The sequence below is a fragment of the Capronia epimyces genome, assembly GCF_000585565.1.
Source record: "Capronia epimyces CBS 606.96 chromosome Unknown aczIQ-supercont1.1, whole genome shotgun sequence".
In the NCBI taxonomy this organism is placed as follows: Eukaryota; Fungi; Ascomycota; class Eurotiomycetes; order Chaetothyriales; family Herpotrichiellaceae; genus Capronia; species Capronia epimyces.
In genome coordinates, this window is record NW_006912904.1 from 1,317,178 (window position 1) to 1,330,478 (window position 13,301).

Consider the following 13,301-nt stretch of genomic DNA (forward strand, 5'->3'; position numbering starts at 1 on the left):
ACAGTTTAATTCACTCCTACAACTTCAGCCCCCGAAATATATTGCTCACCGTGTTGCGATACACTTTTCTCAGTTCTCGCTCCTTCTTTGTCTTCGGGCTATCCTCTCACGCCTTTCGATCCCAGCGACCTTCTGGTGGCCACTTGTGTCCGCTGACAGTTACCCTGAGTCTACTCCACGAATCGCTGCGGCTACCTTGACACGATACACTCCCATCCGGCTGCCGAAATCGCTCCCGGTGATTTCGCTGACGTCTGATCTTCTTGACTGCCGAACGCCATCAAAGGTGACCATTTGCTTGTGGGTCAACATAGACTACGAGTCGGGGAGATTCCTTGCGCCGTGAGCGCAGCCGCCTTTTATCATGGACAGCCCAATTCACAAGGCGGTGGTGAACAAGAAACCCGTCCCAGAGATTGATTTCACCCTGCATATTATGGAGGATGGCGCGCAAGTGAGCACGCAAGAGCGAGTATGCAAAGGTACGAGTCCCGAGCATCCTGGTTTGACCGCGGTCCTGACCCTGGTGGTAGATGTGCAAGCCCCCGCGATGCAGCTGCCGACAGATGACCAATTCTGGTCACCCATTGACCGATCGAAGCCTAATCTACCCTTCCTCAAACAACATTTCTACCGAGAAGGTCGATTGACCGAGGATCAAGCTCTCTGGATCATCCGTGAAGGCACAAAGATCTTGAGGGCAGAGCCCAACCTGCTGGAAATGGATGCTCCCATTACCGTATGCGGCGATGTCCATGGACAATATTTCGACTTGATGAAATTGTTCGAGGTCGGTGGTGATCCGGCTGAAACTAGGTATCTCTTCTTGGGTGACTATGTGGACCGAGGATATTTCAGCATTGAAGTTGGTCCGCCTCTTCTTGATGTCTGGTTCACTGCTAACAGTCCCAGTGCGTTCTCTATCTATGGTCACTCAAGATCTGGTATCCAAACACTCTCTGGCTTCTGCGTGGGAACCACGAATGCCGTCATTTGACCGACTATTTCACATTCAAACTCGAATGCAAGCACAAGTACTCGGAGAAAATATACGATGCGTGCACGGAATCTTTCTGCTCCTTGCCTTTGGCCGCCGTGATGAACAAGCAGTTTTTGTGCATCCACGGGGGCCTTAGTCCGGAGCTGCACACATTGGAAGATATCAAGAGCGTGAGTTGTAATGATTCCTAGGAAAGCCTATTTATGCTGACCCGGCTGCATAGATTGATCGCTTCCGCGAGCCTCCCACCCAGGGTCTTATGTGCGACATCCTCTGGGCCGATCCGTTGGAAGAGTTTGGGCAAGAAAAGACAGGAGAATATTTTGTGCACAACCACGTCCGAGGATGCTCATATTTCTTCTCGTATCCTGCTGCATGCAATTTCCTGGAGAAGAACAATCTGCTGTCCATTATTCGAGCCCACGAAGCTCAAGATGCCGGGTACCGCATGTATCGCAAGACTCGGACGACGGGGTTCCCCAGTGTCATGACAATCTTCAGTGCGCCCAACTATCTCGATGTCTACAACAACAAAGCCGCGGTTCTCAAGTACGAGAACAACGTGATGAACATCCGGCAGTTCAACTGCACCCCTCACCCTTACTGGCTTCCGAACTTCATGGACGTCTTCACCTGGTCTCTGCCATTTGTCGGAGAAAAGATTACCGACATGCTGATTGCCATCCTCAACACTTGCTCCAAGGAGGAATTGGAGGAGGACACCAGGAGCTCCAGCATTGGGCCAGAAACGCCCCCTTTCGCTCCCGATGCCGAGTCTACTGAAGCGAAACGCCGAGCAATCAAGAACAAGATCCTGGCCATTGGCCGACTTTCAAGAGTCTTCCAAGTGCTCCGAGAAGAATCAGAGCGTGTCACTGAGCTGAAGACACAGGCGGGAGGTCGACTGCCTGCAGGTACCCTGATGCTGGGCGCGGAGGGTATCAAACAGGCCATCCACAATTTCGAGGATGCCCGCAAAGTCGATCTTCAGAACGAGCGACTGCCACCGTCACCGGAGGAGATTGAGAAGAGAAGCGCAGAGGACAGAAGAGCAGCGCTGGAGAGAGCTGCCACTGAAGCTGAGAACGATACCACTTTGCAAGGGGTGGCACGAAGAATCAGTTTGTAAGTGTAGTTCTGTCATGGCCAGTCCTCTTCATGCTTGCTGACGTGAAACAGTGGTTCCTCCAACCCTCGTGGTCATCGTCGAAAGGAGTAACTTGCTGGACAGTTCCATCCTTGAATGTGTTTGGCCTGGTCGGGAAAGGCACGAAGCGTACTGCTCTATTGTGGGTGCAGTCAAAGAATATTACATGACCGGTAGAGGTAGGGCAATGGACCTGGTGGCTTTATAGCCGCAGTGGATGTTTCAATCCAGTCACGGCCCGGAATTATGGCTGGCTGATAGCGTCGGGCTGGCTTGGTGGAACTGCGATGCCTGAGGTATTCCTGCGTTGGCGCGAATTTTTGTATGGCCAGCAAATGGTCCACGGCTCCGTGAAGACCCCAACGTTCCTTAGGTATAAAACAGCGTCCAACCTGCCAATTCATTCTTTCTTTTTACCATTCCTCTGAGACGTGTCGAGATTTCCCGTTCACCTGCCTGGAAGGCTGGCATTTCAAGATGCCCAGGAGTAATGACGGAGATTGTGCTGGCTGGTGGCATTTGATGCGAGCGAGGGCAAACAGAAGCCGAGAAAGAAGGAGCACGACGATAAGCGGTTGCCGAGCATGCTCTGTCCGGAGTATGGATAAGGGGCTTTAGCCCTTAGGCAGCAGTTTGTGGCTGACAATAGCTTCCTAAGCCGCCGAATTGCGGTCACTGTCACTGTGACTGTGCAAGTGTAGTCAGCAAGTGCAGTCACCGGTGTGAGGCCAAACCACTTTACGCGGGTTGGACGCGCCGAGGGTTCAGTGGTTCAGTTGCTGGGGAAATGGGCGGAAAAGGGGAGAGCTGGCGCAGGGAAGGGAAAAGGACCGAGCCGCTCGCGTCCACCCGACTAAGCCAATCTCCCTCAGCCTCTTGACTCCTTCTATCAGTGCTTCTCTCTCCCTTTCGCTGGTCTGAGGTTGTCCAAGATTTCTCTTTGGATTGTTCAGGCCACTTCAGTGCGGGGACGTCAGCGTTCGGCGTCCCGGTGTCGGTGTCAGTGTTGCTCGTTGGTTCTCGGTGGTCGCGGCATTCGTTGACAGAACATTATTATTGGGACTGGTGTGACGTCCGTGAGACCTGAACAACCCCTCGAACTGTTCCAATGGCAACTGGTTCTGTGACCTTCCCAATTCCCAATTGACAAGCTGGCTTGATACTCATTGCTAGCAGTATCCAAGTCGCCGTCCGAGTCGGAGTCGAAGCACCTCATGCACACGCCACAGCATGTCGGGTGGAAGGTCGACAAGGCTATCAACGACCTCAATGCTCAATGGGACCTGGGTCTTCCCAGACTCCATGGGCGGGAGGCCGACACAGCTGAAGCAAAGGGTCCCCTTGCGACCAAATGTTCCAGCATAATTCGTTTCCTGTGTTTTCGCACTGACAAAATCGATCACATCCTCGCCGGCTTTGAAGAACATGCGCGGAAGAAATACTCGCGATGGAGGTGGAAACCTTCGCAAGAGCGAGGCACACTGCCGACGCTACCTGTCACCAAGAGCCTACTTGCAAGCGACGTTCAAACGAAACGGGAGGCTGGCTTGATCAGACTCTCGGATCCACAGCGGCAGGAACTTCTTCAATTGCTGTATGATGTCTTGGACGAGCCTTTCCAGCTTGCTAAAATGTCCGAGTCTTTCTCATACGAACGGCCACCTAGCTTTCTGACTGCACCCTCCACACCACGTAAAGAGAGCTCGACTCGAGAGGTCGCCACACCCTCACGCCAAATCCTCCAAAGCATGGATAGTCTGACCTCGCATGCCGATGAGCCTCAGGTGAAGGATCCGACGAGGAAATCCAGCAAACGCTCGTTAGGTTCCCCAGAAGGAGTCAGCACAGCCCTCAATCCTAAGCTTAATATCCCGTCCACTGACCGAGAACCGTAGAAGAACAAACGCCAGATGACACTGTCCGAATTCCCGTTCCAGCGCAACCGCGACGCATCTCCACTCTGGCTACGCCCGTTACTACAGCCAGACCCCATAAGTTTCGAAACCGTACCTTCGGCAAGAGTGTCGTCGGTGTTCACTACTACAGACGAAGGCCACGACCCCTGCACCTCTAACGAAACTTCGATGATGAGCTCCGTGTCAGATTGCTCTCAAAATCTTTTTCCGACCCAGGACTACCATGACCTCATGGATGATGAAGAATTCAACACCTCCTTCAACGAAGCCTGTGAGGTGCCGAAACCTGTCGATCCTCTTGACCTCGCTCAATACACCCCCTTTAAAAGAAGTGCCTTGCTTCCGTCTGACGTGCCGTTCTGGTATTGCTGGGAGATTCACCGCGTTGCTTCTGTAGTGGGGCTTGTACCTATTGACGTATACAAAGCTGTCCGAAAGAGTGTCAGGCAGACCAACCCCCCTTACGAAGAAGTATGGAAAGCTTTAAGACAACTGTGTCATGAGAAAGCTGGGAAGACGGTTCCCAAGTCAGAGCTAGCCAATTGGACTACTGCTGAAAACCAATACGAGAATCCGCAGCACCAGCTCCAGAAAGGCGTCTACCTGACCGGAAACTTAGATTGGAATGATGACGGATCTCAGGGACTGTTCAGTTTTCGCCTCAACGAGATTCACCAGGAACAATCATGCCGCTTACACCGAAAGTTTGGCGCCGACAGATTTCTAGTCATCTCCGCCCCCGATTTCTCAAGATTTCCAAAGCAAATTCGCCAGGCCGATGAGGAGATGGTACACGAGGGACTTACGGAATTCCTGGCAACGGGTTCCCATTTTATTGCGGGTAGATACTGGAGAGTTTTTTGGATCGAACCAGAAAAGAATAAAAAGAAAAAGAAGGGCAGAGAACAACTTCCCCGGCTAAAAATCCACCTGTTCGCGGAACAGGGTTATGACATTGTCTCGCGGAATTCAGAGCATCTCAATATTGCCAACTTGAAGGATGATGGTCGTCACCGGGAGCTCACGATTGAGGACCTAACAGAGTGGCACATGCCGATTCGAGCCAACATCAGATCGACCAACCTGAAGCTGTTCTCAAGGTGGGCTATTGTGCTCTCAAAGACCGTTCCTACTACTGTACTGAAACAGAAGGAGTTCCTGTACCTACATGACCCTCCCGGGGCGGTGGTCATGAATGATGGATGCGCTAGAATGTCTTATGCCCTCGCAAAAGATATCTGGGCCAAATATGGCGGCGCGGGCGATGTACCAAGCGCTGTACAGGGGCGCATCGGCGGTGCAAAAGGTCTTTGGCTGGTAGACTACAGCGATGCCTTTCGTGGCGTGAGCGACAGACAGTACTGGATCCAAGTTTCTGACTCTCAGCTAAAGGTCAAACCGCACCCTCGAGATCGATCGGATGCTGATGAAAGTCAACGGACCTTTGAGGTGTTGAAATTTGCTGGAGACTCCAAGCCAGCACACCTGAACATGCAGCTTATTACTATCCTGGAGGATCGCGGAGTGTCTCGACATACTCTTCAAGCACAGTTGGAAGCAGATACGAGGTCCTACTTCGAGTCTCTGAAGGCTGCAATGGCCGACCCAAAGGCACTCCGGCTATGGATGCAGGAGTATGGTCTAGCTTCTCGCCCGGAAGTGAGAAAAGTGGTGGGCTCGTTCCCAATTGACCATAGGGAACAGATGAAGCGTCTGTTGGAGGCTGGATTTCACCCGCAAGAATGCGTGCGGCTCAAAGAGCTCGCTGCAGGCTTCCTGCGCGATTACATGACGAACTATGTTGAAAAGCTCTGGATCAATGTGCCATGCTCGACCGTCGTCTTCTGTGCGCCAGATCCCTTGGGTGTGCTAGAAGAGGATGAAGTATGTCTGAACTTCTCATCACCCGTGACAGATCCCCGTCGAGATTATCCTGAAACAACTTTGGATGGTCTCGAAGTTCTGGTGGCTCGAAACCCTGCATACCTCGCCTCTGACATGCAATTGCGCAAGGCGGTTTACCACCACGAACTTCGCCATTATAAAAATATCATCTTATTCCCAGTCAAGGGCAAGCAACCCCTGGCGTCACTTTTGTCAGGTGGTGACTACGACGGAGACACGGTGACGGTGATTTGGGATCCTGCGATCGTCAAAGACTTTCAGAATACCATGCCCCCGGATCTGCCCAAGGAAGAGCAGTGCGGCATGGTGCAGGAGTCACAGCCCTTGTCATCTATTTTTGATGGCATTCGACGTCCGGAAGAAGCCATGCGGGAGTCTTTGCGCGGCTGCATTTCCTTCAATGCCCGTCCGAGCCTGATGGGAGTGTGTTCATCTGAGCATGAGAAGCTCATCTATTCTCTCAGTCTCAAGCGCGTGGGGGGCAAATTGTCCAATCCTGGTGCCCTCAAACTCGCCGCGCTTGCAGGATATCTGGTGGACTCGAACAAACAAGGCTGGAGTCTCAAGCGGCAAGCATTCTACTTGCTACGGCGGGATGCCAGCGGCCTTCATCGGCTTCCCGATCCAGCATTCAAGGGCGACAAAGCACCATCCAGAGCATCTGGCACGTATCTCAACATCATCGATTTTCTGAAGTTTGAAGTTGCTGAGGGCTGTAAGACGCTGGCACTCCGAGAGTTCAAGGAGCTGTGTCCTGCCACTCGGCCTTACGATGGGGTTTTGAGTGAGACTTGGAGAAAGGCAGAGACCAAAGCGGACCAAGAGAAGACCCCTCCAGCGGTGTTACCGGTCAAGAGCGGCAGAATCTCGAGGAACATGCTTACAGGACCACAAGCGCCCGTAGGTGGTTTGAAAGAAATCCTGCTCGGTCCCGACGGCCTCTTGAAGCAGATCGATGAACTCCGAAAGATGGCGGCTAAATTGGCTGCCATCCGTAAATCTATTTCGTCGACGCCGGCAAATCCTAGCGATCGCAAGAAGTTTCACGTCGAAGTGCAGGCCCTCTTCGAGCGGTACCAACAAATCGAACCCAAGCAGGTTGACCACGAACTGCGACGTCGGTTTGAGAATGAGCGGGATCATCCATTCCCATACTGGTCTTTGCTCCGGGCATCATGTCTTCACCGTCGGGCGTGTGGAAATGGTGGGTTCCCTGTCTGGGTCTGGTATGTTGCAGGAAGAGAACTGTGCATTCTGAAGACGTTGCATCACCCAGGCGAAGTCCGGCTGGTGACGGCAGAGATGCACAACATCCTGAAGGTTGACTCCAAGTTCACCAAAGGTCTCTTGGAAGGAAGTGTTAGCGAAACAGGCGAGGTCTTTTACGATGCAGTTGACGAGCCAAATGTGGGCGACGACGACGATGATGACGATGATGATGATGTCGATGATTACGCCTTCGAGGCATGAAAGGGAAAGGAGTTGGAAATCCCTGCCACCCGTACGCCCTGTTTTTGGTTGATTGTGAATGGTTCTTCTTGATACCCTATTTGCTCCTTGTAAGATACTATTTGGATTACTTTGGGATGAACGGATTGGTTTGGATTGGAACGAATTGATTGAATAGAATTGAATTCCTCTACAAGACGGGAGCGAAGAGGAGAGAAGAGACAGAGCATCGACTCCGAATGGTCTGGTCCATGCGTTCGAACAAGTCACCACCCACCCCTTTTCTCGCCTCACCTCATTCTTTAGTCTTGCAAATACTGACCCCTCCGTCCCCAGGAATTCCATCCACATCCAGCCTCCTTGAGCCTTTCTATCCCACCTCTCCTCGCCTCCTAGGCGCCTCCCTTACTCAATTGACAGCCATCGCATTCTTGCAGATGGATATTCCAGCTGGGTGGCTGATGGCCCATGAAGGGCTCATTCTCATCATGCCTTGTCTCCCATCGCCATCATGGTTGTTACCAGTTTGTTTGCTTCTTTATGACAACGTCTGCTTCAGTCTGCCCAGCACGATCCCTGACAACGTCTGCCTCCGCCTGCCCAAGCACTCTGATGCCAATCACGACCACCACCGGCACCATGATGAATCAACTCAAGATCAAACCAGACATCACGATCACGGTGTATAGGTTCATCTCTATCGGCCTCATCCTCGTCCTGGCATATAGTATTCTATGCATCTCGATCGTTCTTCGGGCCAAAGGGGCTGTATGCTCAGCCACTGCGGCCGGCATTGACTTTTCATTGGGACTGGTGAGTGTCTTCCAAGACGTACCTTGACTTTTTTGGTCATACGTTGCATGCATTGACATACCTTGATTCTTTTTCGGTCCTACTTTGCATGCATTGCAACACAACAAACTGGGCAGATGGCAGATGACTCTGAAGCTAGGGACTGTTTTCTTTCCTGTCTCGGTTGCGATATTACCTCGCCATTTCTCATGAGAGTCTCGATCGCATCCACAAAGTCTGCTTTTACTGACATTTTCTATCTCCAGTCCATCCCAACAATCCTGGTCGTCGGCTCACGATGCTACCTGGCCATCCGACAGAGACAGAGACAGAGACAGAAACCTGAAGCCCAAGCCCAAGCTGAAGCCCAAGCCCAAATCGAAGCCCAAGTCGAAGCTCAGGTCCAGGCTCAGGCTCAGGCTCAGGTTCACGATCAAACCACCACCATTTCGCCGTCCTCTTCTGCTCCGCCCTCCACCCCACCGCATCCACGACTCGAACGGCTTTCTGTCCACAGTGTCCGATGTCTGATGCTGTTGTGGATGATCTTGGGCTGCTGCAATCTTCTCGTGGCGTTGCGCGCACCCATCTGTCTCAACCAACCTTTGGATCAGTGGCGGAAACAACAAGAAGAACAACAACAACAGGCTGGGGATAGGGACCGGGATCGGGATAGCCATACAAATATCTTGCATGATCAAATCTGGAGATATGGCATGTCGTGCCGCCTGCACAGAGGGCTTGTCGCATTGTCGATTTTGATGGCGTAAGTGCCTGCCTGAAACTCATCCAGCGCTATTGTTCTTGTTGGAGTTATTGGTATTGCTTTTCAGAAGGGAAGGCTGTCAAAAGTCTAGATTTGCCTTGTTACGTGGTCTACACAAGGCTTGATTGTGTCCTTGTTACGTGTCTACCAAACCCTGCAGGCGAAGATACTCTTTACTGGTCTTGATTGTCTAACCATGAAGTCCCTCTTTACTGGTCTTGATTGTCTAACCATGAAGTCCCTCTTTACTGGTCTTGATTGTCTAACCATATTTAACCAGGCTGTCCGTCTGTCTCCTCTCCATCCTCGACCGCATTGTCCGAGGCCGACTACGGCCCAAGCCGTCCTCCTGCTGGTGTTGGCGATGTTGGCTGGAGCGCTTCACCACTGCCTGCCACTTGAATGGCAACAAAGCGCGGTCTGGTCCTGACCAGAGTTGGAGCCGGCTGCATCAACAACATCACCATCAACAACATCGCCACTGCGGCTCCGTGCCTTCGCTTTCTTCCAGCACGCGCTCCGGGTTGGGCAGTATCAGTGTTATCGACAAAGACGACCACCGGCTGTTCCTGATTCCGGAACGACGACCAGCAGGTGTGAGTGTGGGCGTGTCCAGCAGACTCGAGCATGAACAATGGCTGCAGCGGCGCAACAGCTTGTCTTCCCAAAAGGCCATTTATCCACATAAATACCAGCACTTGGATCCTCGCCAGCACCAACATCAGCATCAGTATCAACATCAGTATCTGGACCCTCGCCAGCATCAGCATCAACATCAGTATCAGTATCTGGACCCTCGCTTGCGGTATGGATGGGCCAATATCAATACCAACGGTACTGGTTCTGGTACTGGCATTTATAATTTCAGTCCAGCCCCTCATCTCTCCAGCCTCGCTCCCAGCAGTCGCTACTCGAACACGCTGCGTTCCGTGTCCGAGGGCGTGTCGCTAGATCTGAACAACCGTGAGCGCGGGTTCGGGTTCGGGTTCGGGTTCGGGTTTGGCTGCAACTTCTCATCATTGCCGAGCTCAGGTTCAAGTTCAGGTTCGAGCTCGGATTCGGGTTCAGGTTCAGGTTCAGGTTCAGGTTCGACTTTGTCGCAGTCATCAACGCAAACACGACCATCAACCCTGTCGTCCACTACTACGTCCCGGACGACCCCTAGTCGTGCAAACGCAGCCCTGACCGCGAATGCCAATGTGAATGCGAACACGAAAACGAATACTGCTGACAGCCCAACTAAGCTGGCGCAGAGGCTGGGCCTGATTCAGGATGGACATGTGCCACAGCACTCGGGAGTGGGAGTGGGAGTGGGAGTGGGAATGGAAATGGGATTCCCAGTCAAGCATACCACAGCAATAGCGACATCATCACTTGCTAGGAAGAGGAGTTCTGGCGATGGCGATGACGATGGCGATGGCGATGGCTCTGGCGATGGCCGTGACGATAGCCCACCACTCCCAGCTGCCCCTGCACCAGCTTGGTCGCCGGCTCTTCATCATGCTCCGTTGAGCGCCGATCCGACAATCCGGGCGTTAAGTACGGGGATTCTTGTGGGTGTGGGTGTGGGCACAGGCAAAAATGGGATGAACTCGACTCCGGCTTTGACTTCGACTTCGTTACACCACTCACGGTCGTCTCCTGGACTGCTTGCACAACTGGCGGTCAGGGAGAATGGTAAACACGCAGAAACAGGAACAGGACCAGGATCAGGACCAGGATCAGGACCATCGACCTGCAGAGCCCCACAACCAACGACGACGACGACGACAACAACAACAATAACAGCAGTAGTAGCAGCAGCAGCAGCAGCAAGTAGTGGCAGTGGCAGTGGCAGTGGTAGTGGTAGCGGTAGTGGTGCACCGTTTACCAGTAAGGCCAGAATGAACGCCCAGTCCCAGTCCGGACGAGAGGCATCTGCATGTGTATCTGTTCGGAATTACACAAACCCGCCACCGATGACCTCGCTGCCGCTGCCGCCACTGAATCCTTCCCATTCAGCCACGTCTGCTCCGCCAAACATACCTGCCCGGGCCACAGGCAGGTTGACAGCTGGGGATTGGTCCAAGACACCGACGTCCACATCGACATCCACGTCCACATCAACCTCGACGTCGACATCCACGTTCACGTCCTCGTCCACCTCGCCTTCGCCTCTGAAGGGCAAAGGCCATGGCAAAGGAAAGGGAATCTCTTGTCCGAGTCCGAATCCGAGTCTGAGGCCTGGTCCACTCAGCCTCGGCCTCCGTCGCCCGTCGCCGATCAGATATCGTCAATACCAACACCAACACCAACACCAACACCAGCACCAGCACCAGCACCAGCACCAGCACCAGCACCAGCACCAGCACCAGCACCAACAACAGCCCCAGCACCAGCATCTTAGGTACGGTCATGGTCAAAGTCAAAGTCAAAGTCGCAATCGGAGTGGGAACCAGCGTCATGACCTGAGCCACGTCGGAACATGGAAAACCATTCCAACGCACTCGGCGGTAGATAAATAAGCGAGTATCGGACTCGGTATCGGAATCGGCATCAGGCATGCTTAGGATCGAGAACAAGGCCAACGTCAGCATAGAGAACAAGCTCAGAGTGAAAAGAACAAGAGCAAACTCGGGATGGAGAACAGGTCAAGCTCATTTTGCTGAAACCTAGCACTAGCTACGCCAGCAGACATTAAGCAGAGTCTTTTACTAGCCTTTTTTTTAAACCGTAGCCTCATAACCGTCATGTCGTCAACACGAGTGCTGCATCCTTACTCCATGTCTTCGTGCTGCATTCTTACTCCGTGTCTTCACGCAGCTGCATCCATGGCCAAATCACTCATCACTCATCACTCTTGCTCTTGACCTCCTCCACTGGCGCCTGCCCGACTTCCGACCAGTTCGTGCTCAAGGCGGTTCCTTTGCTTTCGTAGAACGACTTCATCATCGCTCGCCTAGTATCGGCATCTGCTCCAGCATACAGCTTCTTGAAGAACCCGTCCACTGGATCAGCGCTGTCGTAGTCTGAGTCGATATCTTCATCGGCCTCGTCGCCAGATGCTGGAGGAGAGTCGCCGTGAGTAACTGTCTTGGAAGTGGAATCTGCCTTCTTTGTCGTAGACGTGGTAGACTTTGACTTGCTAGGTTTCTTAGACTTGTACTGCGAGTGCAGGTCGTTGGCGAGTTTGTCCCAGTTTTTTGGACCATGACGAGAAGAGGTCGGATACACTGGGACTGCAGCGGTCGCTGTCGTGGTTGCGGCTGTGGTTGAAGACTCAGTCGCGGGATTTACAGACTGCGAATTTGTGATGGTAGATATGATCGCGGCTTTGGCGGCATCGTCCTTCGTATTATCGTCCGGAATCGAACCTTTGAGCGGAGTGGTGCCTTCCAGACTGCGCCATTTCTGACCTTGCTGCACTTTCTTGAGCGTCAACTCTATCTTAGTCGACATGACAGCAGACTTGCTCTGACTTGGATCGATGAGTGCAAACAAAGGGTCGAGAGAAAACGTGAAGGTTGAGGACGCGTTGGCTGGATGAGGGAAGGAAATGTAAAGTGAATCTTCCTTCACGTCGATCTCAGCGCTGTCTTTCGACACTCCTTTTGCGTACAGAGTGATGGTAACTGACTGCGCATTCTGGTACCACTCGTGTCGGATCTTGGGGACATCATTAGTGGTGGGCTGGGCGGGGGTGAGTGCGGCATTGTCACGGTTTGTCGTAGCGGTAGCGTTTGTGTTTGCGTTTGCGTCTGCATGAGGAGTGGGTGTTGTGGTCGACACGACATCGGTAGTCTGATCAAATTTGTAGGAGCCGTCTGCGTTCAACTGTGCCTTGAGTTGCTCCTTCAGCTTGCCTTCTGATGGTAGCTCGATCTCCGGGCATTCTTTGGTCGTGGGCAACTGCTCTGACTCGGGAACTGTCTTCAATTTTGTTTCCAACCTCGCCATCCACATGTCACCTTCCATTCTGGCAGGCTTGTTGTTGTCTGGCCTCCATCTTTCCATTGTGGTCAGAATGTACATGGCGTCGGCATAGCGACCGAGCCCATACAGAGCCACCACCCGTCGGTGCTGGGCTGCTTGAATCTTGTCTCTCTTTGCACGTTTGTAAGCCAGGAGAACTGCGTACTCTGCGTCCTTGAGAGCGAGATCATGTCGAGGAGGTTTGAGTCGTGTAAAGGCGATTGATCGTTGAACAAAGTAGTCGGGAGAACTGGGGTGTTCGATCAGTGCCTGCGTGTATGCAGACAAGGCCGTCGGAGCGTCTGAGGCTGCAAGCGCCGCAGCGCCTTGCGCTGCTACGCCTGCCATGGTCTCGGCGGACGTACGCTTCACAAG

The 13,301-nt window shown here is 52.8% G+C and overlaps 4 protein-coding genes across 4 annotated transcripts; 3 read left to right on the forward strand and 1 right to left on the reverse strand.

Annotated features, from left to right (window-relative positions):
- Window positions 1-364: 364 nt before the first annotated feature.
- Window positions 365-2,129, forward strand: A1O3_00498 (serine/threonine-protein phosphatase 2B catalytic subunit; the record flags this gene model as incomplete). The annotated part of the gene is made up of 4 exons (XM_007730648.1): window positions 365-482; window positions 534-865; window positions 913-1,170; window positions 1,224-2,129. The coding sequence occupies 4 exons, from the start codon at window positions 365-367 to the stop codon at window positions 2,127-2,129; spliced, it is 1,614 nt and encodes a 537-aa protein (XP_007728838.1).
- Window positions 2,130-3,361: 1,232 nt separating this feature from the next.
- A1O3_00499 (uncharacterized protein) lies at window positions 3,362-7,438 on the forward strand (the record flags this gene model as incomplete). The annotated part of the gene is made up of 2 exons (XM_007730649.1): window positions 3,362-3,985; window positions 4,043-7,438. The coding sequence occupies 2 exons, from the start codon at window positions 3,362-3,364 to the stop codon at window positions 7,436-7,438; spliced, it is 4,020 nt and encodes a 1,339-aa protein (XP_007728839.1).
- A 618-nt stretch (window positions 7,439-8,056) lies between these two features.
- On the forward strand, window positions 8,057-10,794 carry A1O3_00500 (uncharacterized protein; the record flags this gene model as incomplete). Its single annotated transcript, XM_007730650.1, has 4 exons — window positions 8,057-8,230; window positions 8,476-8,975; window positions 9,256-10,639; window positions 10,717-10,794. The coding sequence occupies 4 exons, from the start codon at window positions 8,057-8,059 to the stop codon at window positions 10,792-10,794; spliced, it is 2,136 nt and encodes a 711-aa protein (XP_007728840.1).
- Window positions 10,795-11,801: 1,007 nt separating this feature from the next.
- Window positions 11,802-13,274, reverse strand: A1O3_00501 (uncharacterized protein; the record flags this gene model as incomplete). The annotated part of the gene is made up of 1 exon (XM_007730651.1): window positions 11,802-13,274. The coding sequence occupies one exon, from the start codon at window positions 13,272-13,274 to the stop codon at window positions 11,802-11,804; it is 1,473 nt and encodes a 490-aa protein (XP_007728841.1).
- Between the last annotated feature and the right edge of the window lie 27 nt (window positions 13,275-13,301).